Here is a 25,788-nt window from a genome sequence, read left to right as displayed (position 1 = left end):
GGAGCTATGCTCATGATGTCCTGTCTTTGTATCTCGCAACATCTAGTTTGCACTTAAATTCATGTATGGTGTTTGCACACACACTGTTGTTTCGTCCAATTTGTCTCAGACATCTACTATTCTGTGTGGAATGCTGTTTATTTATGTTTATTTTTTCTAGACCTCTTCTATAATTATCCTTTTTGAGTTTTTCATGTCTCTTTGTTTCTCTTCTATCCCTATCAAGGACTTCCATGCCTTTCATAATTCTATAAATGGCCAATAGATCACCTCTTTCTCTTCTTTGTTCCAGGGTTGGTAATTCCAGTTTAGACAATCTTTGCTCATATGTCGGTTTTGAGAATGTTGGAGCCATTTTTGTTGTTGCTCTTTGGATTCTTTCTATTTTCATTTTATTCTTTTTTTTTTTATTGGGTGTCCATAGGGTTGCTGTGTACTCCAGTCTTGGTCTTATCAGTGCAACTATTATTTTCTTTACCATTTCTTTGTCCAAGTAATTAAAAGCCACCTTTATTGATCTTAACTAATTGTAAATTTCTCCGACTATTTTATCCGTTTGTCTGGGGACATATTTTTGATGATTACTCCTAGATCCTTTTCAGAACCAACTTTCTTTACTTCCTTAGCACTGATTTTATATTGTCCTGACTCCACATATTTCTTACCAAGTAGAATTTTTATCTCTGAGCACCACTCTCATTTTTCTTCCATGCAAGAATTCTTCCATCAATTTCAAACATTTTCCTTGTATACCTCCTGATGTTTCAAGTTTTCTTAATTTTTTGTGTGGTATTTTATCAAATGCCTTTTTAAGTCCAGGAAAGCATGGTCTGCCCATCCATCCCTTTCTTGCATTATATCTATTAACTTTGAATAGAAAGAGATCAAATTTGTGGCACATGACCTTCCCTGTCTAAATCTGAATCGTCGCTGATTTAGTATACTGTTCTCCAGATGTTTTGTCAATCTACTTTTGATAACTTTCTCACAAATTTTGGTTATTGTACTTGTAAGGGAGACCGGTCTATAGTTTGTTGGGTCTTACATGTTTCCCCCTGTATATATTGGTACAATATTGGCATTTTCCAGTCATCCGGTACCTCTCCTTCTTTGAGTGAGCAATCTATTATCTTATATTTTGTCCATTAGTTCATCTATACATTCTTTTAGAACCCAGTTTGTAATTCTGTTCGGGCCATGTGATTTTCTGACATCAAGGTTCATTATTTGGTCCCTTGTTTGTTTGCGAGTTCTCTCATTGGGGGGATCTTTTTCCCCTTCCTTCATCCCAGTTGTTTATGTTTTCTTTAGTGAACAGATTTAAAATGTTCATAATTTGTCATTTCTATATCCTCTGTGTATTCCATGTTCCTTTGACGTTTTACTATTTCCTGTTTATTTTTTTAGTTTACTATTCATATATCTATACCATGTATTTACCTAGTTGTATTTTATGGGACAAGAGCTATGCTCGTAGTGACCCGTTTTCGTATCTCTCCACATCCAGTTTATTCTTAAAATCGTGTATAGTTCTGGTATTCACTGTTTCTCCGTTTAATTTGTTCCAGACATCAATCACTCTATGTGGGAACCTATTTTTTTTTTCAGGTCTCTTCTGTAGCTGTCTTTCTTTAGTTTCTTTTTGTGTCCTCTTGTTTCTCTTTTGTCCCATTTTAATAAGTCGTCTCTATCGAGAATTTCCAACCCATTCATAATTCTGTAAATGGTCAACAAATCACCTCTTTCTCTTCTGTTCCAGTGTTGACAGATGTAATTTCTCCAATCTTTGTTCATATGTCAAATTTGACAGTAAGTGTCAATTTTGTTGTTGCTCTTTGGATTCTTTCTAATTTCCTTATGTTCTTCTTTGTGCTAGGTGCCCACAGTGTTGCAGCATATTCTAGTTTAGGTCTTATCAGTGTAACAACTGTTTTATTTTACCATCTCATCTATGTAATCAAAGGCCACTTTCATTGATCTTAATAAGTTATAAGTATGTGCTTGTATGTGTATATAACACTGAGTACAGGAAAACACAGGGTCCCATCCCATTTTTCTTCATTGATCAAATTTAGTTTTAATTTTCTAGGTTGGACTGGTGAGAGCCTCACATCTGTTACCAATCTTCAAATCCCATCAATATTCTTGCCTTTATATAAAGTCTATCCACATACCAAGGGCCGCTTCCCTCTTCCAAGGGAGGTAGCCAGCCAGCCAGCCAGCCAGCCAGCCAGCCAGCCAGCCAGCCAGCCAGCCAAGCATTGCACCCACCCCTACCCATTCATTTCTCTCTCTTAGCTCCTTATGGATGAAAGGCCATCCTTCTCTCTTGCTCACTGTCTGGAGTAGACACCATGTATACATTGCTCAGATTCAATTGTATTTTTCTCTTTACAGAGGGAGAGCTGTCATTGCTTCCTTTGTTCGTACTAAGTGACAGAATTAGTAACGCACTAATAAATATGGGTAACAGTCTATTTCTTCTCGGAGAGATCTGCGTAAGGACCCAAAAATGGTACTGTTGCTAGATTCTGTAGTTTACCAGACAGTGAAACTCATGACAACAATTATTACTATATATATTTATATTTTATGGAGAAGGGAGCTACACTGCCTACATGGTCAACCACCTTGGCATGCTCTGTAAAAAAAAATTTAGTATGCAAAACATACAAGATTTATATACATGTACATTCAATGTACATGTATATAAATATATATGAATGCATTAATGTTTATCACATATATGGTATACATAAGAAATATGTAAACTTGCATAAATAAACAAAAGTAGATGTGTAAATAAGATATATTTGTCCTTTGCAAACTATTGTCTGCTGGTCAACTTTGGAAAAAAAAAGTTTGACATTGCAAGATCATAAATAATGCACAGTATCAACTGTAGATGTCCTTGTACAATGCAACCTTATAAAATTCTACCCATTGCTACAACTAGGATTATGTACAGAATTGTTATCTATAACACCATCTATCACACACATTAACACCATCAAATTGCACTAATGTCAGTGCATCTCGGTCAACGTTTACATTTCTAGTGTAACTATGAAAAGCTCAAAATGTGGCAGTGAAATACAAAGGCAAGAGGGCAGGCTCTTCCACTTGCCCTCTATCTCTCTCCTACTGTTTTTTATTTTTATCTTTTCTATATAAATTTTTTTCAAAAATTCTTTTCTTTCCCTCTTTCCATATTGCCATTCTTTTTCTTTTATTGTTTATGGCTCTTTAAATTCTTTGTCTATTTTTATTGATTTACATTCATTTTCCCAAGTATTCTTTAGTATCAAAAAGTAACTTTCTTCTTTTCTGTGTAAAGTTTCACACTTTGCATTTTTTCCACTTTCTTTTGCACTTGGCACCGTACATTGTTACACACTATAAAATAAATATCAATATATATCCTTTCACTCGTACTTTACCCCGACCTAAATACAATATGCATCAGAGGTGTCTTTTAAAAAAAAGTCTGCCTCGTCATGTGTGCCTCTCTCACAAGAGTAGTGGCAAAAGTTAATAATTGTACAGGTCTCCATAGGAACATTGTCTATCCTTGGCCTAAAATTACAACTATTCATTCACTATCCTCACTGGTTTTTCACTTCGCCCTTCATGGAGTCTATCTTGTTACAGATCTTCAGTGCAGGACCGAGCTTAATGGACATTGCTGTCATGAGATGGTGGGCATTCAGAAGCATCAGTGCCTGGCCATCAATCTCTTGAAGGGCAAAATCTTCGGCATAATCCTGACAGCCGGGAAGATTTTGGATAAACTCTACGACATCTTTCACCTGAAATAGTTGGAGGAAAGATTAATAAGTAGCAAGAATCTAGCATCTAGAAATTGGTGTTTTTTAATATTACCCATACCACATTTTATGTACCAGCACATGCATAGTACATGCAAAAGATGAGGTGAAAGCAGTTATGAAAATGATGAGAGAAGGCAAGGCACCTGGGCTGGATGGGTGTCATGGGGAGTGTCTAAAAAAGGGAGGTGGACTGGCTGGCGAGGTTATTTAATATTTGTCTGGGGGAGGGTAGAGTGGCAGAGCACTGCCTGTATAGTTCTGTTTTACATGGAAAAAGGGGGTCAAATGTGAGTGTAGCAGTTTCAGAGGGATCAGTTTATTGAGTGTAGTTGGGAAGGCTTATGATTGAGAGGATAAGGAGAGGAACAGAGGGAGTAATTGGTAAGGAACAGGTTTAGCAAAGGTAGGGGTTGCATGGATCAGGTTTTTTGTGGTACAACATCAGTGAGAAAGCTTTAGCAAAGGGTAAGGATGATTTTTGGGCCCATAAGGATCTGGGAAAGGCTTATGACAGGGTAGAGAGGAAGGCACTGTTAAGAGGAGTCAAGAGTTTTGTGACAGTCATGGAGCCTGTGTTGGAATTAGAAATGGAAGAGTGAGTAGTCTGAGGTAATGGTGGGGACTTTGCCATGGCTGTTCAATGTGTACATGGGGTGGTGAGGGAAGTGAATGCAAGGGTGGTGGGCAGGGGCTTAGAGATGGTTAAAGAAAATGGAGGAAAGTGGGAGATGAGCCAGTTGTTGTTTGCAGATGACATTGTGCTTGTAGCAGGATCAAAGGAGGAATTAAATTAGTGATAGAGTTTGGGAAAGTGTAGAAGGTAAATGTGGGTGATGAGATGTGCAAAGGGAGAGGATGGAAGGATTAAGGGAGAGAAGCTGGAGGAAGTGGATAGCTTTAGATACTTGGGGGCACATGTGGTGGGAAAGGGAGGGAGGTAGAATGTAGATTGAGAGAAGCAAGTAAACGCCTTGGAGGATTAAAAAGTAATGAGAAATGGATGTTTGGGAGAGATTGTATGAAAGGGTGATTGTACCAATTGTGCTGTATGGGGCAGAAACCTGGGACATAAGAGAGGAAAAGTTTAAATGTGTTTAAAAGAGATGAAATGTGAGAATTATGGTAGGGGTTACTAGGCTGGACAGGTGAGAAATGAGGAGAGCCAGGGTGGAAAAGGAGTTGGGAGATAGGCTTGATGAATGAGTATTGGGATGGTTTGGACACATGGAAAGAATGAGTGAAGGAAGTGTGGGAGGCAGAGATGGATGGAGTGAACAGGAGGGGTCAACCAAGGATGGGGGCATTGAGAAAGAGGAGGGTGTCTGTTGAGGAAGAGAGAAGACAGAAGATGGGGATGAGTTGAGAATTGTTGTATACGGATGATGCTGTGAGATATGGAAGGGAGAGTGGGAGGAGGGGCTAGAGAGTGGTTATTTGTGAATGATATTTTGATGCAGCCCATAGGGATTTCTCCACACCTCTTTTTCTACACGAGAGGACAGTGGGGGGGGGGGAGGCTGTCGCCGATTAAATGAAGTGGTCTTGCTGTGGATGTACTGTGTCTTATTGCATTGCTTCTGACCCTGGGCATTGGACAAGATGCAGGGATAACTCATCATCCAGAAGGAGCCAAGAAAAGAGGGAGGGGTGGTGATTGGGAGCAGAGTGGGTGGGAGTGGAACTGTATCTTTTGACTTTGGCTACCTCCCATATAAAGGGGGAAAAGCCCCTGGTATATGTATGTATACATACATATTACAATGGTTTTTTCCCCTTACAAGGGAGTTAACCAAAGTCAAAGGAATAAATCCACTCCCACCCATTTCATTCCCACATACTCCACTCCCATTCACCGCTCCTCCTTCCCTCTTTTCTTGGTTCATCCTGAATGATGGGTCATCCCTGCATCTCATCCACTGCCCTGGGTCAGAAGCAATGCAGCTAGACACAGCACATCTACAGCAAGGCTGCTTCACTTAATCAGTGACCCAATTTCTGTCCCCTCATGCAGATAAAGAGAAGATGCAGAGAAATCCAATTGGACTGCATCAAAATATCATTCACATATACTCCCTCACCCCCAATTCCCCAGCCACTCCCTTCCATGCATCACAGCATCATCCATGTACAACCATTCTCCTCTCACCCCTATCTTCTGTCTTCTTCCTTCCACAACAGACATTTCCTTTTTTACCCTATACATCCATCTCGTCCTTGGTTGTCCCTCCTGTTCACTCCATCCACCTCTACCTTCAACACCTCTTTTACTAATCTTTCTTTACTCTTTCTTTCCATATGCCGAAACCATACACTTATTCAACCCTATCCCCCAACTCACTTTATACTCCCGGTCTCCTAATTTCTCGCTTTATCCAGCCTAGTAACCTCTACCATACTTCTCAAACACATTTAAACTCTTCCTCTTTGTTCCATGCTTCTGCCCCATACAGTGCTGTTGGCACAATCACTCCTTCATACAATCTCCTCTTAGCATCCATTTCCATTACACATTTTAATTCTCCAAGTCGTTTACTTTTTTCTCTCAATCTACATTCTACCCTTTCCTGCCACATTTGCACCCAAGTATCTAAAACTATCCACTTCCTCCAGTCTTTCTCCCTTAATACTCACTTCCAATTTGCTGTCATCCTCTCCACTAGTACATCTCGTCACCTTACTTTTACTCACATTTATCTTCAACTTTCTTAATCCCTCCTCTGATCCCACTACAAGTGCAGTCCCATCAGCAAACAAGAACTGGCTTATCTCCCACTTTTCTCCATTTTCTTTAACCATCTCCAAGCACCAGTCCATTACTCTTGCATTTACCTCTTGTACCACCCCATCCATGTATAAACTGAGCAGCCAAAGCAACATAATGCACCCCTGGCAAAGTCCCATCTTTACCTCAAACCACTTTCTCTATTTCTAAAAGATGTTCTATTACTCTCGTAAAATCTCTTGACTGTTCTTAACAGTTTTCCTCCTATCCCATATACCTGCAAAACATCACACAGTGTCTTCCTGTCTACCCTGCCGTAAGCCTTTTCCTAATCCATAAAGACCCAAACAACATCCTTACATTTTCTGAAAGCTTCCTCACATATCTGCCTTACCTCAAAAATCTGATCCACACAACCCTTGCATGTTCTAAACCCACATTGTTCCTCTCCTAATGCTCTCAAACAAAACCCTCCCATAAGCCTTCCCAACTACACTCAACAAACTAATCCCTCTGAAACTACTACTTGTCCCCTTTTCCCTTGTACAGTGAAACTATACAGGCAGTCTACCCTCTTTTAGACAAATGTTAAAGCCAGTCCACCATCACTGTACCTCCATTTTTTTAGACACTCCACATGCCACCCATCTAACCCAGGTGCCTTACCTACTCTCCTCATGACTGCTTTCACCTCATCTTGCCTTAGCACTTCCCACTACAACTACCTTTTCCTCCCTATCCTTTACATTTAGCAACTCCCAAAAATACTCTACCCATCTTCCTCTTACTGCTCTCTTTCCATTATCATTTCTCCATCTGCACCTTTTACCTTTTCATCTCTACTTGATTCACCTACTCTTCCTCTGTTAATTTCTTTCAAAATTTTCTGTTGTACCATTACCTCATTTCCCGTCTGCTCTCCTCTATGCCTCCTTTATTTCTCTTCTTTTCTTTTTTCCTCTCATATGATTCTCTCGTACTATTTTGTAACCAAATCTGTAAAAACTCGTTTCTTCTCTTCTACAACCTTCTATGCTTCATTGCACCACTCACTCCCCTTCCTTCTATTTCCTCCTGTCCTCTTTTTTTCCACACGCCATCTTTGCACACCTTGTGACTCCCTCCTTGAAACATCTCCATTCCTCCTCTACTAGTTCAATTTTATCCTTCACTCCCTCCCACTCTTCTCTCAGCTTCTTCTTGTACTCCTTTTCCTTCTTATTTAAGCTGTTTACTCTAAGCATCTCCCTATCTTCTGTCCTTTTCCTCTTTCTCCATCTATCCTCCACTCTCAACTTGCCTTCCACCAAAAAAAATATGATATTCCCCCCACTCTCTCCCCTTAGAACATGTACATCCAAAAATCTTCCTACTCTTCTGGTTACTATTACATAGTCCATTAAAACCCTATCCATCACCCTCTCCCATGTGTACTTGTACTTGACTTTCTTCCTAAACACTGTATTTGCTATCATCACCTCTTTAAGACACATCTCCACCATCATCTCTCCACAATTATTTTCTCCTGGAACTCCTTAATTCCCAACCACTCTGTCTATTGGTTCAGTACCACTAAATTGACATTTCTCCCTAAACCCTCTATACATTCATTTAAATCTACTCAAAAAACCTCCCTTTCCTCCACACTTACAAGAACCCACCTCTCCCTTCTCAGTTTCATCTTCATCCACATTAACCTTGAAGAAACCTCCTTGCATTCCATCACATGTTTACCTATCTCTTCACTACTAGTATAGCCACCCCTTCTCTGCCTCATCCTCTCTTTACTCCTGACACCCTCCCAACTACACCTTCAAACTCAAACTTGCCCCTCCCTTTCAACTTAAGTTTTACTCATTGTCAACACATCCATCTTTCTTCTCACAAACACACTGCCTATTTCTTCCCTTTTACGCTCATCAGTGCCACATCCATGTACACTAGAAGACCCAAACCTTAGGGTTCTGGTTGGAAAACTCTTCCCAGACCATCTTATGCCTTTACTTTTTTCAAAAATGTCCCCTTTGTGGCTACAGAGAGTAGGATGTCTAGTCCTATTTTTGTCACCTTCTACAACTCAAGTAGGAGCACTTGGTAGCAGTATTCTTTCCTCCTTACCACAGGGTTCAGCAAAAAAGGAAATGAATATTCAGATAAGTGGTACAGGACAGTATTAAGAGTAGGGGGACAGCATAATGGAGGGACAGTTGCAGTATAATAAAGTAGCATCATTTCTCTATGAATAGAGATTTCCTCTATCACAGACAAAATGATGTGTGGCTCTGGTCCGTAGGGGTGCCCCATATAGACCCTAGAATATTGGCTGTATGCTACTGAGCAGCTTTTAAACCCACAATAACATGCAGCCAATACCCCAGATGGGGAAATGTATGTACACGCATATTAAAGGTCTTTGTCCATTACTTGTAAAAGGAATGGCTGAGTAGAAGCATACACCCATCCATTGCCCCACCCATCTACCTCATCCCTGTCTGCTGCCAGTGAGACTATTTACACCATGTACTAATACATACATACATACACATACCAAAGGCTTTCCTCCCCCTTACACGGGAGGTAGCCAAAAGAAAAAGGCATAGGAACTATTCCCACCCATTCCATCCCCTACATATTCCATTCCCCTCTACCCTCTTTCCTCCCTCTTATCTTGGCACCTCCTGGATGACGGGTCATCCCTGCATCTTGTCCACTGCCCTGGGTCACAAAAAGCACCACAAAACACAGCACATCCACAGCAAGGCCACTTCATTTATTTGTTGACCCCCCTCTTCATCCCCTCGTACAGAAAAGGAGAAGACGGGAAGAAATCCCTTTGGGCTGCATCAATTTATTTTATCATACATACTCCCCCACCCACTCCCCCTCATGCATCACAGAGTCATCCATACACAACACTTCTCTATTCACCCCTGTCTTGTCCTCTCCCATCCTTCCTCAACAGACATTCCTCTCTTTCCCAATGTCCCTTTTACCCCATCCATCTATCTCATCCTAGGATGCCCCCTCATGGTCACTCCTTCCACCTCTGCCTTCCACACCTCTTTTACTAATCTTTCTTCACTCATTCTTTCCATGTGTCCAAACCATCCCAATACTCTTTAATCAACTATCTTTCAACTCCCTTTCCACCCCTCCTCCTCACCACCTCATTTCTCACACTATCTAGCCTAGTAACCCCTATCATACTTCTCAGGCATTTCATCTCAAACACATTCAAACTCCTCCTCTCTTAAGTTCCATGTTTCTGCCCTGTACAGTGCTGTCGGCACAGTCACCCCTTCCATGTACCAATAATTTTTGTTTTTTCAATTGTTTAACCTCTTCACCACAAGGTTCTGGGTTTTGGGTCTTTGGTGGGTGTATACTTCTTCAGCACTTTTCCTAGCCTCAAAATTACAGTACAAATAGTTTTGTTTCTTATTCTAGGTCTACCCATCTGAGTTATTGGCTGCATGTTATGGTGGGACTAAAAGCTGCTCAGTAACATGCAGCTGATATTATTTTACTTTATTAAACTGCAACTGTCTCTCCGTTATGCTGTCCTGTACCACTTATCTGAATATTCATTTCCTTTTTTGCTGAACCCTGTGGTAGGGGTGAAAGAATACTGCCAGGGTCATAAAAGGCGACAAAAAGGGGACTGGGATAGGACTAGGTATCCTACTCTCTGTAGCCATAAAGGGGGCATTCCTTAAAAAAAAAAAAAAAAAAAGGCGAAGACATAAGAGGGTCTGGGAGCTTTCCAACCAGAACCTTAAGGTTTGGGTCTTTTAATGAGCATGGATGTGGTACAGATGAGAGTAAAAGGGAAGATATAGGCAGTAGGTTTGTGAGAAAAAAAGATGGATGTGTTGGCATTGAATGAAACAAAGTTGAAAGGGAGGGGAGATTTTGAATTTGGGAGTGTAGTAGGAAGGGTGCCAGGAGTGAGGAAAGAACAAAGAAGAGAAGGGTTGGCTATACTAGTAAGTGAAGAGATAAGTAAACATGTGGTGGAGTGGAAGGTTTCTTCAAGGTTAATGTCGATGAAGGGCTTGATAGTGAGAAGAGTATACAGGAAAGTGAGGCTTTTTGGATGGATTTAGATGAGTGCATTGAGAGTTTAGGGAGAAATGTCAATGTAGTGGTATTGGGAGATCTCCATGCTAGGGTAGGGGATGAACCAATAGACAGTGTGATTGGGAATTGTGGATTTTCAGGAAAAAAATCGTAGGAGACATGATGGTGATGTGTCTAGAGGGTTGATGATGGCAAATAGAATGTTTTGGAAGAAAGTCAATCATAAGTACACATGAGAGAAGGTAGTGGATGGAAGGGTGGTAGATAGGGCTTTAATTAACTATATAGTGGTAACCAGAAGAGTAGGAAGAGTTTTGGATATACATGTTCTAAGGGGAGAGAGTGGGGGGAACATCAGAATTTTTTGGTGGAAGGTAAGTTGAGAGTGGAGGATAGAAAAGAGGAAAAGGACAGAAGGTTGGCAGGTGCTTAGAGTAAACTGCATAAATGAGAAAGAAAAGGAGGAGTACATGAGGAAGTTGAGAGAAGAGTGGGAGGGAGTAAAGGACGAATGGGGATGTTTCATGTAGGGAGTCACAAGGTGTGCAAAGATGGTGTGTGGAAAAAAGAAGACAGGAGAAAATAGAAGGAAGGGTAGTGAGTGGTGGGATGATGAAGCAAAGAAGGTTGTAGAAAAGAAATGAGTTTTCACAGATTTGGCTACAAAATAGGATGAGAGAATCGCATGAGAGATACAAAGAAAAGAAGTAAAGCATAAGATAAATGTGGCAAAGAGGAGAGCAGATGTGAAATGGTGTTAGAGTATGACAGAAAATTTTGAAAATAATCAAAAGATGGTTTGAAAGGAAACTAACAGAGAAAGAGGAGGTGAATCAAGTAGAGATGAAAAGGTAAACAGTGCAGGTGGAGAGATGCTAATGGAAGAGACAGCAGTAAGAAGATTTGCAGAGTATTTTAGGGAGTTGGTAAATGTGAAGGAGGGGGAAGCTAGTTGCAGTGGGAAGTGCTAAGAAAATGACAGTGATGAATGAGGAAAATGGAGGAGGTGAAAGCAGTTATCAAAATGACAACAGCAGGTAAGGCACCTGGGTTGGATAGGTGCCATGTGGAGTGTCTGAAAAATGGAGGTACAGTGATGGACTGACTGGTGAAGTTGTTTAATGTATGTCTAAAAGAGGGTAGAGTACTGGTGGACTGGAGGGAAAAGGGGATAGGAGTGAGTGTAGTAGTTTCAGAAGGATCAGTTGGGAAGGCTTGTGGGAGGGTTTTGACTGAGATTAGAAGAGGAACAGTGTAGGTTTAGGATAGGTAGGGGTTGCACAGGTCAGATTTTTGTGGTATGGCAGATATGTGAGAAAGCTTTAGGAAAAGGTAAAGATATTTTTGGGCCTTTATAGGTTTGGAAAAGGCTTATGACAGGGTAGACAGGAAGGCACTGTGTGAAATTTTGCAGATATATGGGATAGAAGAAAAGCTGTTAAGAACAGTAGAGTTTTTATGAGAGTGGTAAAGCATCTTTTTAGAATTAGAAATGGAGAGAGTGAATGGAATGAGGTAAAGGTGGGACTTCGCCAGGGGTGTCTTATGTTGCCTTGGCTGTTCAATTTATACATGGAAAGGTGGTGCACGAGGTAAACGGACCAGGGATTGAAGATGGAGGAAAATGGGAGAAGCCAGTTACTGCTTGATGACAGGTGCTTGTTGTGAGATCAGAGGAGGGATTAAGGAAAGCCACTGGTATATGTATATATTCTAGGTCATCAAGATGTTGGTATAGTAGATAACCCAAAACCAAAGCAAAATTTCAAATCATAGTGAAATAATCCATTTTATGTCAGCCCAAAACTTATTAATGAATATGCAAACTTACTGTCCATTTAAGTATATCGACTCTTGGTCCTCTTGTTGGGGAGTCGGGCATTCCTGAACCTACCAACTCATCGTCATCATCATCTTGAAGAGCTGCACTTACTCCTACATCTTCCCCAGGTAACGTAGGTTCCTCTACAACCATCCTCATCTCATCAGTGCCTGCAGGAGAAGCTGGTGTTATGGACAAAACAGCTTCTTCTGTTTCATCAGTCTTACTCTCCTCGTCTCCCTTCTCACCTGTAGGAAGTGCTTGTCCGATTAACATGGGAAGAATGAAGATAAATATTCAACTTAAGATAAAGAATCCTGAAGATGGGAGTAATGCATTCCTTTAGCACTACTTCGTTACTCATGTTGAATTAATGTTGTTACTTTTGTGTTAACAATTGATTAATGTGCAGGTGTTAACTTGGGAAGTAAAGCTTGAATTAATAATTGATTTTATCTTCTGGTTAGCCAAAATTAAAAGTTGATTAGCCATCCCCTTTAGGTATCTAACATCTTACTCTGGCTTATTTCTATTACTATGAATCAAAACAAGCCCTTACCTTTTTCAATTATTTGCATGCTATTATAACTACTTGATAATCTCTAGAAGCTTTGGCCCATGGCCTTGTAATTCTGACCTCAACAAAAGAATTAATGAACTAATGGGAAAATTTGCTTGCATGTGACTACTGATACAAATAAGAAGACAAAACTTTAATGTTTTAGTGGGGAAAGGGGTAAGAGATAAGTTACTACTATTACTACTACTACTACAGGAAGCAGCATCTTCCGCATCTTCTAAATTCCATATCTTTCTTCCATTGAACTTTTATCTTCTCTGCCTGAGGATCGTCCAATACCCACTTCACTTCTCCAGGTGTTGTGACAGCATTCATAATGAATACACTATCTTGCAAACACACATGAATAAACACACACATACAGGCTGCATGTGTACAAAAACATTCACAAATGCATGTGTGTGCATAACATACTTGTATTCACATATACATGAGCATACTTATGCACACATATGTGCACACATGTACACATACAGTTCACTTTCTGGGTCAGTGCATGTGTACATACGCACACACACATGCATACTTTTAAAGCTCAAAAATCATCCATCCCTTTTGCCAAATACCTCTCGCATACCTATTTTACTACACTCACAATGAGCAGTTCACATAAGTTGCTCATGTTCATAGCATTCCATTTGCTGTGATAGTGGTACAGCAAATATGTTTATTTACTCTTCTTGTTCAACCCAAATTCTACGAACATGGGTATACTTACCATGCAAAACTATGATTCTACAAAACCACAAGTTAAGCTACTTAAGATGAAAATTATTGCCTTCAATGCTACACACTATCATACAAGAATTTATTTTGATTCGCAAACAGATTGATTACATTTTACCGTTCTCTAGACTATGAAATATCTTGCAAACAAATGCTGTGCACAACAAACTACACAAGAGTTAAGCTTTCATAAAAAAGGATGAATAAAAAGTATTTTATTTACTCTCAAACATCTTGTCTAATAAAAGGTTTTACTACAGGAAAAAGACTACTTTATTTTTGAAAGCATATATTCCAAAACTTCAAAGCCAGCTAAATGACAACATCACTTCATATAACTTCCGTTACTTACTTTGTGCTTTATGAGCCACAGCCCTCTCCTGTTCTTGCTGTGATGCTGGTTGTGTCTCTCCTTCTTCCATGGGTTCCTCCTCGCGAAGTCGTTTCGCTGGGGATTCTTCTGTAGCTTTAAATAAGCCAATGCGCTTCGAGCAACCGACGTTGTACCTGCCACAGCTACAGGTATTAATCAAACGGTCACTAGGGGGCTCATACTTGTATCAGTAACACCAGTACATCAATGGGATAGCCCTTGTACAACTTAAAAGCCATATATAAGGTATTGATTTAATGCCAGTACATCAATGGGATAATCCTTCTACAAATGAATTCTAATGACTGCAAAGAATTGGGAGCATAAATAGCTTTCAGTTTTAAATCAGGTGTTACCTGTGTAATATCAAACTAATCTACTATTCTAACTTTTATGTCCTGTCAGATCTTATAGACCCTCTATACATTATAAAACAATCTTGTATATTCAACAATTTATGGTAAATATGACAAAATAGAATACTTTACCTCTTAGCACATGAAGTACTACAGAATCTTTTAGATCTCTTGAACTTCGATTTAAGGTCCACCTTGCTACAAAACTCACACTTGGCCATGTCACCCTTGGGTGAAGTTGAGGTTTGCTCACCTTGCTTCTTACCTGCACACAATCATTTCCATATTAAAATATAAAATGAAGACAACCATTGCATTTTTGGTTCAGGGAAGAAGAAAAAAAAAAGTTTTAAGGTGTATTCTAAGTGGTGAAGAAAATTTAAATTCTAAACTTCATATAATCAATATTGCCCTCCCTCCCCACAAAGCAAGATGGCAAAACATGGGAGAGACACCCTACTTCCTTTCATCTCCAACATTCAACCTTACCATTACTTCCTCAAACAACATGAAAGTTGTGCCCACCCTTTCTCTATAGCAAACTTCACATGGTTGGAAGTATTGTACATACCATATCAAAGCATTTTTTCACATCATACACAACCTTAGCATCTATGAGATGGAGGGTCAATCCTGTGGTCAAGGTAATGCAGCAAGGCACAGCTCTTTAACAGCTGAAGCTCATTTGTCCCAACAATATCACATGGTGACTTCCCTCCTCTCAAAATAATTAAGATGAGAACATGTCTTTGGCCAGTGTCATCCTTTCATCTATTTTATCCTATATTTTGTACTCTCTTCCATGTGCAGTCACAAACCCCCTTCAACTCGTTCTGTCTTCTCTCAAGCTCACCACATCCACTTGTTTTCCACACTCTTTGGTGATCTTCCCTTGTTCATTCTTCCTCTATGCCTAAGCCACTTCAGCACTGTGATGGATCCTACATGACGGCTCCCTTCCCATTTCTCAAACATATCATTTCTGCCTCCCTTATGTTTTAGTTTGTGATTCATACAGTGCTGTGGATACCATCACTCCATACCATTTTTTCTTTGCATTCATCCTCAAATACTTGCTTCTCGTGTTTCATTTCCCCCAGACTTGCTTCCTTTTTGTTCCCTTCTACATCCAATCCATTCACTGCCACATGCAAATATTCTACATTTTTCGTGTCCTTAAGCCTTCTCACTTATATTCAAACTGCCACTATCATCATTCCTTGTTATGTTACTGTTGCCTGCATTCACAACCTTTTCCCACATACACATTCAAACTTGTATAAATTTGTTTGTCGTAAAACTGCCTGTTACAGTGTTTGTAAAACACTTACGAGTAATTTCTTCATCAGGCACATTCTCCTTCTCTGCCTGTGTTAGGACTGCAGCCTGAGGTGCTACTGCCACAACACCTCCTGCAACGGGTCCTCCTGTTGTGCCTGTAACATTTGCTGCTCCTCCAGTTGCTCCACCAACGGACAGAGTGTTAGCATTATTGACAGCACGAGGTTTGGAGATTTCTGTAAGTAATGACGACCGACTCACAGGGAAAGGCTGTGAAGCTGAAAAAAAGAAATTCAGGTGTTATTTCTGTTCTTTTCTTCTTGCAACAGAAGTTATCAAAGGCATTCAATCCCATGTTCTTCATAATATAGTGTCCATTATGCCATATTAATCATTCTGTCTGAAACTTCCTTAACACAAGTAAAAGATTTTCCTTTGGCATTCCTTGTTAACCTGTGTTGTCATCTTGTACAGTTGAGAAAGCCCATCATTGTCCCATGGATTAAAATATATCCCAAAAGGCCTTTTCCCCCCTAATAAGGGGGGGTGATCCAAGGCATATACCCATCCCACACCTGTTTGTTGTCCTATCACTCTTTGGCCCAATCCAGAGACCAGGTTCTGGTCCCTCTTTGAGGAGGCAGGCTTGATTGTGTCCATTTGGTGTCAGCAGTGGAGCTCGAATAATTGGCATCTGTCTTCTTGGGACAATACTATCCTCTCTTCACCATCTTGACACTATGCAGTTGCTTGAAAGCTTGACACTTGCATGCTTGCATTCAATACACCATCCAGTAATGAAGCACTGAGAAAACAATGTAATATGTCCCTTTTTCTTTATCAGTTCACACCATACTGCTGCCATGCTCTTCCAATGGTGTCAGCTGACTGGGGTTGAGCCCCTCACTTGTTGTGTCGGCTTCTGCTTTGTCCTCATCAACAGTGACATCACCATATCAGCTGATGCCCATGTGATGTCACCACACATTCATACAGACATACACACCTCCCATCCATACTAATGCAAACAAGTGCGAACACAGAATAGGCCTGGCCACATATTCAAGCTGCCCCAGATGCAACCACCATGCAAGGAATGCAAAGTGCCTCATACTATAATGCCCCACACTAATGGTCCTTGGACAACACATTATATCTCTCCTGAGTGACTTGTGAATTTGTCCGGAGGCCACTGCCCGAAGGCTGCAGGATTTTTAAAAGAGACCTAGGGCAAGGGATTGACTGACTGAATAGCTCCCATGCACAAGTTAGTACAACTACTGCTTTATACATTCCTTTCATCACATTTACCGATATCCAAACCACTCACCTTCATGAATAACAAATCCCTCAATGACGTGAGTTAGCACTTGAGGTTTGACCAAGGCTTTGGGCTGGGCTCCACCATCAGACATAGTTGTTGCATTAGCAGGGAACTTAACATTTCCACCAGCAGTACCATTGACTGCATGATGATGGGGATGCTTTTCTGGAACTGCAAAGATAAAGCAAAGAAAAATTACATTTCTACTGTGCTTGTAATATGAATTATTGTTTCAAGGTACTTTTGAATTTCTTGGCAAAAAAGAAGTGTGTTCTGCACAAGTCTATTCTGGATCATCTATTAACTCAGAAAATGTTGCTTATATGACTGTCAAATATATAATAAAGTAACACTTAATATGAATTGGTTTTAATTTTATTCCACAAAGTGCAACACATTTTCACAGCCTCAGATAAGAGAATAAAAAAGAACAGGAAATGGATGGGTTGAATATTATACATTAAATCCCTTTCTGAAGTTACCTTCTTTCCTATTATGAGTGACAAGTGTCTTAAGCTGAATAAAAAAAGTTTGGTACTAGCTAGTATTCAATACAAGTGATTTGCTTAGTTGAAGAGGTTCAAATAACTGATGCATGCAAAGTTTTTGAATAGATAAGGGGGTAAAGTGTAATTTTTCCAATGGATACAAGTTTTTTAGAGAAAAACTATCATGATCTATTTGTTTTTATTTTAATATTCTGAAAACCTGAGTGCCATGACCAACTGTTAGAGTTAAATTAATGAAAAACAATTTCTGTGGTTGATATTGCTTACCTCCCTTTCTATCCAAAGACTACCTCATACTTAAGCGAGACATAAATAGTACAGACTAATAAATGTAGTTTTTTTTCAAAGGGAGTCTAATGTGTATAACATAAGAGGATATCTGAATTATAACTATGGATAAACTACACTATTAAATTTACAATATCACAAATAGTTACTGTATGGCTCTCAAGAATAGTTTGATATTGCATTCTAGTCATCTTTAAATGGTGAAAAGGTCAAATATATACCAATCATACCATAAATCTAGGATGAGTTAGTTACACAACAGGAATAATAGAGGAAATACAACACCAAAAATATTCTTTGTACCAATATATCCCCCAAAATATCACATACAATATTCAGTGCTGAATACTGAAAGAGAAGACATTCAATTCATACACAAAATTTAGTTCTTTGGGTTATGTGCATGCATTAATAGGGATTTACACTCAAGTGAAAAAGTGCAATTCTTCATTAGTAATTCTATATTTTTTAGCACATTATCTTGGGTATTTCATCAACAAATCTAATTCAATAATCACTAAGGTAACAGCTTCAACTGGATAGTGGAAGGGAAACTAGGTTGGTAAAATTCCCTAAGATAAAGTACAATAAAAAATGCATGCTACTAGTATAAAATATCTTTACAACTAACATAAGAAAACACTCACCTTCCCCACTTTCACTGCTGGTAGTGCCGTTGATGACATGTGTGTTGGGGTGCGTGGAGTGGACGGAACTTGGGACCTGCTGCTGCGTGGGGTGGGCTGTGCTGGTTGGCACCTGAGGTATGGGAGCCACCATGCTTTTCTTACCTGGGCTCGCCTCGGGTTTGTTTGGCACCACCGCTGAGCCATTTGTGCTTGGTTGTTGTGGGTGAGTTTGCTGGGACATTTGTTGTGGGTGTTGAGGTTGTTGTTGTTGTGGATGCTGTTGCTGCTGGGGTTGTGGCTGTTGCAGCTGCTGTTGTTGCTGTGGTGGTGGTTGTTGTTGCTGCTGCTGAGGCTGTTGCTGGGGCTGTTGTTGGTGCTGTTGTGGAGGCTGCTGCTGTGGATGCTGTTGCTGCTGTGGGGGTTGTGGAGCTTGCTGAGCTTGTGTCTGCTGCTGTTGGGGCTGTTGGTGCTGATGCTGAGGTTGAGGTGGTTGATGCTGTTGGTGTTGCTGGTGTTGTTGATGCTGCTGGGGATGTTGTTGATGCTGCTGTGTCTGCTGTTGCTGTGCTTGTTGTTGCTGTGCTTGCTGCGCTTGCTGCTGCTGGTGGTGGTGATGGTGATGTTGCTGCTGTTGCTGTTGCTGCTGCTGTTGCTGTGGCTGTTGTTGTTCTTGTTGTTGCTGTGTCTGGGGTTGCTGCTGTTGGGTAGCTTGAGGAGAAGGTGGGGGTGGCATGTTGGCTGGGGTTAGTGATGGAGGACCAGCAGATGTGACAGTCATGTGTGCTGTGCTCACCTGTTTGGAGGGAAAACAAAAATGGCAATAAGTAAACTTATCATAAATTTGGAGGAATATGGAAAGAGATGGGAAAAAAGAAAAAAAAATCTTTAAAAAAATACATAATTATCTTTATAAGGGAGATAGCCAAGTTACTACCATCCACCATCCTTTCCTCCCCTTAGTTCCACATGGATGATTATATCCCTGTTTCCCGCCCACTACCCTGGGTCAGAACCAGTGCAGCAAGACACAGTACGTCCATAACAAGGCCACCATAGAAAGTCTTGTCAAGAAAAAGATTTAGACAAAAGTGTTTACATATGATATATGCAGGAACTTCATTGCCATGTTATAGCTTCTGTTATACTATGACAATGCAGCAAGAATGTTCCTGCATGTATCATATATAAACAATTTCGTCTTAATCTTTCTGAAGATAAGATTTTATATGGTTCCCTAGCTTAACACCACCAGATCTGCTTATAAAACCACCAACACTGAATCCAGATTTTGTCTAATGCATTCAGAATCACTGAATGGAGAGATAAATGCAAAACTATCAACCTGAAAATACTTTGCCTAACTCCTTTCATTCTTCTTTCTAGTTTTATCTATCTATATGCCAAAAAGGGTTCTTCTTCCCCCTTAAAGTTTAATTTACAAACACTTGTTCTATCTGTAATCTCCTCTTTATACATGTATATACCAAGAGGCCTTTTCCCACTTATAAGGGGGTGTGGCCCAGTCAAGGCATACACTCCTCTTCATACATACATATACCAAAGGCTTTTTACCCTTAAAAGGGAGGTAGCCAAAGTCAAAGGCATAAATCCACTCCTGCCCATTTCATCCCCACATACTCCACTCCCATTCCCACTCATTTCATCCCCACATACTCCACTCCCATTCACCACTCCTCCCTCCCTCTTTTCTTGGCTCCTCCCAGATGACAGGTCATCCCTGCATCTTGCCCATTGCCCTGGGTCAGAAGCAATGTAGCAAGACACAGCACATCCATAGCAAGGCCACTTAATTTAATTTGTGACTCCCCCTCTCTGTCCTTTCATGCAGAAAAAGAGATGGGGAGAAATCCCTTTGGGCTGTGTCAAAATATCATTCACACATACTCCCTCCCCTACCCCATCCTCCACCCACTCCCTTCCATGCATCACAGCATCATCTATACACAAACATTCTCCACTCACCCCTACCTCTGTCTTCTGTTTTCCTTCCTCAACATGCATTCCTCTCTTTCCCAATGCCCCTTTTACCCCATCCATCCATCTTGCTCTTGGTTGCCCCTCATGTTCACCCCCTCCACCTCTGCCTTCCACACCTCTTTTACTAATATTTCTTCACTCATTCTTTCCATGTGTCCAAACCATCCCAATACTCTGTCTCCCAATTCCCTTTCCACTCCCACTCTCCTCCTCACCTCATTTCTCACCTATCCAGCCTAGTAACCCCTACCATAGTTCTCAGGCATTTCATCTCAAAACACATTTAATCTCTTCCTCTCTTATATTCCATGTTTCTGCCCCATCCAGTGCTGTTGGCACAATTACTCCTTCATACAATCTCCTCTTAGCATGCATCCATTCCCATATGTCTATTTCTCATTACACTTTTTAATCACCCAAAGCATTTACTTGCTTCTCTCAATCTACATTCTACCTCCACCTCCACTCCTCCCTTTCCCACCACATGCACCCCCAAGTATCTAAAGCTATCCACTTCCTCCAGCCTCTCTCCCTTAATACTCACTTCCAATTTGCTGCCATCCTCTCCCCTTGTACATCTCATCACCTTACTTTTACCCACATTTTTATCTTCAACTTCCTTCTTTCGCAAACCTTCCTAAACTCTGTCACTAACATCCTTAATCCCTCCTCTGATCCCACTACAAGTGCAGTATCATCAGCAAACAACTTGCTTATCTCCCATTTTTCTCTATTTTCTTTAACCATTTCCAAGCCTTGGCCCATTACCCTTGTATTTACTCTTGCACCACCCCATCCATGCACAAATTGAACAGCCATGACATATCCCTGATGAAGTCCCATCTTTACCTCAAACCACTTGCTCCATTTCTAATTCTAACACAGGCACTACTACTCTTGTAAAAACTCTTTACTGCTCTTGAGTTTTCCTCCTACCCCATATATCTGCAATACCTCCCACAGTGCCTTTCTGTCTATCCCAAAAACCATCCTTACGTTTTCCTAACATTTTCTCACATATCTGCCTTACTATCTGATCCATGCAACCCCTACCTGTCACCCACACTGTTTCTCACCAATTACTCCCTCTGTTCCTCTCCTAATCCTCTCAATCAAAATCCCTCCCATAAGACTTCCTAACTACATACAACAAACTGATCCCTCCTCTTCATAATTTAGTAAAAATGCATTTACTTAGCCTGTATTTTTTACTGCTGGATGGCCAACCAGCACATGTATAAATAACATTGTAACATTACAGTTATGTTCAATATGCTTTGATCAACCAATAGTAAAAGCCAAAGTAAAAAATAACAAATTACATTTAATTTATTTCATGGCAGAAGACACACTAGCAGGAAGGAGCAAGTTGTCTGAATATTATGAAAAAAATATATACACTTGACATTCCATTTAATGGACCCTGATGTAAAGGATCCTCAATTTAGCACACAAAATCCCATCCGTTATAGAGCCAGACAATGGCTCAATTGTCCCTTGCTGCATACAGTTGTCTAATCCAAGTCCAGGCCACTAACACCAGGCATGGTGGTGGCAGGCCTAGCAGTGACGTCAGACCCTATATGAGAAGGGGGAAGGGAAGCAGGAGGGGGAGTCCCAGCACCAGTTCGCTCTGCTCTCTCTAGGAACGTACATTCAACAACTTTATTTCTGTTCATTTATTTCATACTTACCTGTTGTGTGTGTTAAAACTAATCAGTAATACAATAAACACATACATGTACCAACAGCTTTTCCCCCCTTACAAGGTATGTACCCAAAGTCAAAGGCATAAATCCACTCCCACCTATTTCATCCCACATACTCCACTTCCATTCACCACCACTACCTCCCTCCCTCTTTTCTTGCCTCCTCCTGGATGATGGGTCATCTCTGCATCTTGCCTACTGCCCTGGGTCAGAGGCAATGCAGCAAGACACAGCACATCCACAGCAAGGCTGATTCACTTAATCAGTGACCCTCCCACCCCCTTCCATTTCCTCATGCAAAAAAAAAAAAAGAGATGATGGGAAGAAATCCCTTTGGGCTGCATCAAAATATCATTCACACATACTCCTTCATCCCCCTATCCCCTACCCACTCCCTTCCATGCATCACAGCATCATCCATACACAACCATTCTCCACTCACCCTCTTCTGGCTTCTCCCTTCCTTTCTCAACAGACTTTCCCGATGCCCCTTTAACCTCATCCATCCATCTCATCCTTGGTTGCCTCCTCAATAATACAATATTACCATATTCTTTTCAGGCACAGTAAAAGAAACCAACAAATGTATGCTGAACCAAATTGCCAACAATTGTCATTTGTCCGTTATTTACTGATATGGTCCATTCAGTTTACATTTGGTAGGAACGGACATTTGGCAGGGATGGACCGGTCCTTGCATGCATTTGTCCTTCAACCCCTTTGTTACCGACCTGTCAACCTTACGTAAACAAATGTTTCAAACTGCCCCACGAATGGCTGGAGCCTTATGTTTGTAAACACAGACACTTGTCACCACGTGGGTAGAAATAACCCAGAAACCGAGGCCTTGAGAGCCCTCAATACACACAGCTTATAACTGTGACACATGCGTGTCACGGGGAGGACGCTCGGTTCCTGGCGGGTGCACTCAGCTGTGACACGCAGGTGTCACAAAACACACATCCGATACTCAAGGGGTTAAATGGGAGGTCAAGTGTGTATATTTCAATAAAATCTTAGATTTACTAAGAAGTCATTAAGCAACATTTATAAGTATATCAGCAAGAACCAAGACATACCTGCATTGTGGGAGGAGCAGACAGTACTGGTGCAAGCGAAGCTGATGGTGTTGATGTCGGAACAGCAGATGGAACGGGTGTTGGAACAGGTGTAGGTGTGGCCATAGTGTGCACCGTTGCTGGAGCTTGGATGGAATTTGATGTGATGAGTGTTGAGGCAGGGGAGATACTGACTGGCGTCGGGGTGATACTGACAGGAAGAGCATTCCCACTGTGTACATTCTTGGTAGTTGGTCTGACCATCTGTGAAATGCTTGGAGGCGGTTGACTTGGAGGAGGCAAAGGTGCTGTAGGCGGGGTCATGGGCCCACCGACTCTGGAAGTATAAAAAGGACTGTGCGAAATGAAATTATCACATAAAAACTAATAATAATAATACATACACACACATATGCATACGTACATACCAAAGGGCCTTTTCCCCTTATAAGGGTGTTGAGTGAAAGCATACACCTATCTCACAGCCAACCAAAACACATTTGTTGTCCCTCCCATCTTTAGCACCTTGCAAATGATGATCATTACTGACCCCTGCTACACTGTTCAGGTCAAAGGCAATGGAGCAAGGCAATGGTTCCACAGTAGGGCATGACAGCAAGAGGTGGTTTAACCCCACTCCTTCATCATATAGTTATCCTTCCACCACCCTTACCTACTCAAAAAAAATTATAGAGCAGCAAGAACATCCCTTTGGACTGCATAATTTCCTCATCCTTTTATAAGCACACTCCATTTACTTTTACATAATGCACTCTCTCTTTCTTGCTTGTGACAGACAATCATCTTGCATCCTGTGCCCCTTCACCCTATCCATCCACCTCATTCTTGGTCTTCCTCTAAGCTTACCCCATCCAGCTTTGCTTTCCTCCCTCCTTTTGCTAGTCTTCCCTCACTCATTTTTTACATATTCCCAAACAATTTTGTAACTCTTTGAGCTACCCAATTTGACAGCTCTCTTCCCACCCCTGCTCTCTCCCTCACCTACACATTTCTTACTCTATCCACTTTTGTAATGCCTACCACACTTCTCAAACACATTTAGGTCCTTCCTCTCTCCTCCTTCAAATTTCAAGTCTCCCCTTCATACACTCACTCTTATAAGGGGGTAAATGCCTTTTTTTTTTTAGATATGTACTATATGCCTTTAATAAACTTTGCCTCATTCTTACTTGCTCTGTGTCACATTGGTCAACTGTTGCATGGGTGTCAGGTGGTTTGTAGCCTTAGAAGAAGCAGTTCCTGTGACTCCGACACTTGCCACAACAGCCGCCACTTGAGTGGGTGCAGGCGTGGGGGCAGGCGTAGGTGCTGGCGTAGGTGCAGGTGTAGGAGCAGGTGTGGGAGGTAAGGCTGGGGACGTCATGCTGTTGTGGGCCTGTGATGCAGTAATGTGCACCTGCGCCTGTGCCTGACTCAGTTGCGCAGGGGCTGGTGCTCTACTGGCAGCCCCTTTACCGCGAACCTTAGCCTGACCCCTGGGTGTGGTCATCTGGCTTGGTGTTAGTGTCTGTCCCACTGCTGTCTGGGTGGACACGGAAGACCCTGGCCGGATAGTAGCAGTGGTGACAGAAGGTAGGATGGTGGTTGGGCGTATACTTGTCCCTTTGGGTTGGATATTGGCTGGCATCTCGATGCCACTTCTTTGTTTTTGCTGTTGTGTGGTGGCCTGTACTGCACTCATAGATGGCACCATGGCTATATAAGATAAATGTAAGAAAAAAAAAAAAAGAAGAAGAAGAAAAAAAAAGATGAAATCAGCTTGACATGAAAAAAAATCTTTTATGTAGCTCCCTGTGGACAGCACATATTGGAAGTGGCCGAGGTCAAATATATAAAAATTCAGTAATTATATCAATTATTTTCATTATGAGGCATATTTATCATACTATTATCTTTCATGAATATGTCTACTATTTATGTTGTTTTAAGCATCTCATGAACACATATCTAATCCTATGACCATGCATACCTAAATTACATTTTGCTAAAGCCATGTGTGTGTACTTACCTACTCAATGTGTGTGTGTATCAGAGCTGGGTGTGTTACCGCCAGACAGTTTGTGTGTTACCAAAAAATCTGGGGTGCATTTCCGTCGATGCATTACCGATTTTAATTTCTTTAGAGCAGTCTGTGTTACTGCATATGTGTATGTGTATATACACATATGCAGATTTTTTGGTAACACACTACCTGTCTGGCAGTAATGTGCTCAGCTCTGGTGTGTATATGTGTATTTACCTGGTTGTATTTTACGGTATGAGAGCTATGCTCATGAAACACAATGGTAAAAGCTGACAAGACTGAGAATCAACACTGTGAGATCGAAACCTTTATTGGTACGACGTTTCGCTTGTTATAGCTTTTTTCAAGTACAGACATATGGCAAACACTCTGAGTACATATAGGCCGACGGGGAAGGAACTGGGAAAGGTTATCAGGGAGGGGTGGGTGGTAGGTGGAGGGGCAGAGGAGGGGTGTGTG

At 41.0% G+C, this 25,788-nt stretch overlaps 1 protein-coding gene across 12 annotated transcripts in view; it reads right to left on the bottom strand.

Annotated features, from left to right (window-relative positions):
- Window positions 1–379: 379 nt before the first annotated feature.
- The window catches only part of LOC143035824 (uncharacterized), a 125,402-nt gene continuing 99,993 nt past the window's right edge, over window positions 380–25,788 (bottom strand). For 7 of the 12 annotated variants that reach the window (XM_076202840.1, XM_076202839.1, XM_076202838.1 and 4 more), the window contains 9 exons: window positions 24,476–25,001; window positions 23,307–23,640; window positions 18,539–19,313; window positions 17,101–17,265; window positions 15,821–16,048; window positions 14,622–14,754; window positions 14,113–14,276; window positions 12,464–12,702; window positions 380–3,809 (listed from right to left, as the gene is read on the bottom strand). In XM_076202840.1, the coding sequence (XP_076058955.1) occupies window positions 3,606–3,809; window positions 12,464–12,702; window positions 14,113–14,276; window positions 14,622–14,754; window positions 15,821–16,048; window positions 17,101–17,265; window positions 18,539–19,313; window positions 23,307–23,640; window positions 24,476–25,001 (2,768 nt within the window). In that variant the 3' untranslated portion in view covers window positions 380–3,605. The remainder of the gene's footprint in view (window positions 3,810–12,463; window positions 12,703–14,112; window positions 14,277–14,621; window positions 14,755–15,820; window positions 16,049–17,100; window positions 17,266–18,538; window positions 19,314–23,306; window positions 23,641–24,475; window positions 25,002–25,788) is intronic. The other 5 variants (XM_076202841.1, XM_076202842.1, XM_076202849.1 and 2 more) reach the window with 5 other exon arrangements.

This window comes from Oratosquilla oratoria, chromosome 19 (assembly GCF_046742065.1).
Source record: "Oratosquilla oratoria isolate Oo_2021 chromosome 19, ASM4674206v1, whole genome shotgun sequence".
NCBI classification, from domain to species: domain Eukaryota; kingdom Metazoa; phylum Arthropoda; class Malacostraca; order Stomatopoda; family Squillidae; genus Oratosquilla; species Oratosquilla oratoria.
Note: the sequence above shows the minus strand (reverse complement) of the source record. Positions and strands in the feature narration are given on the sequence as shown.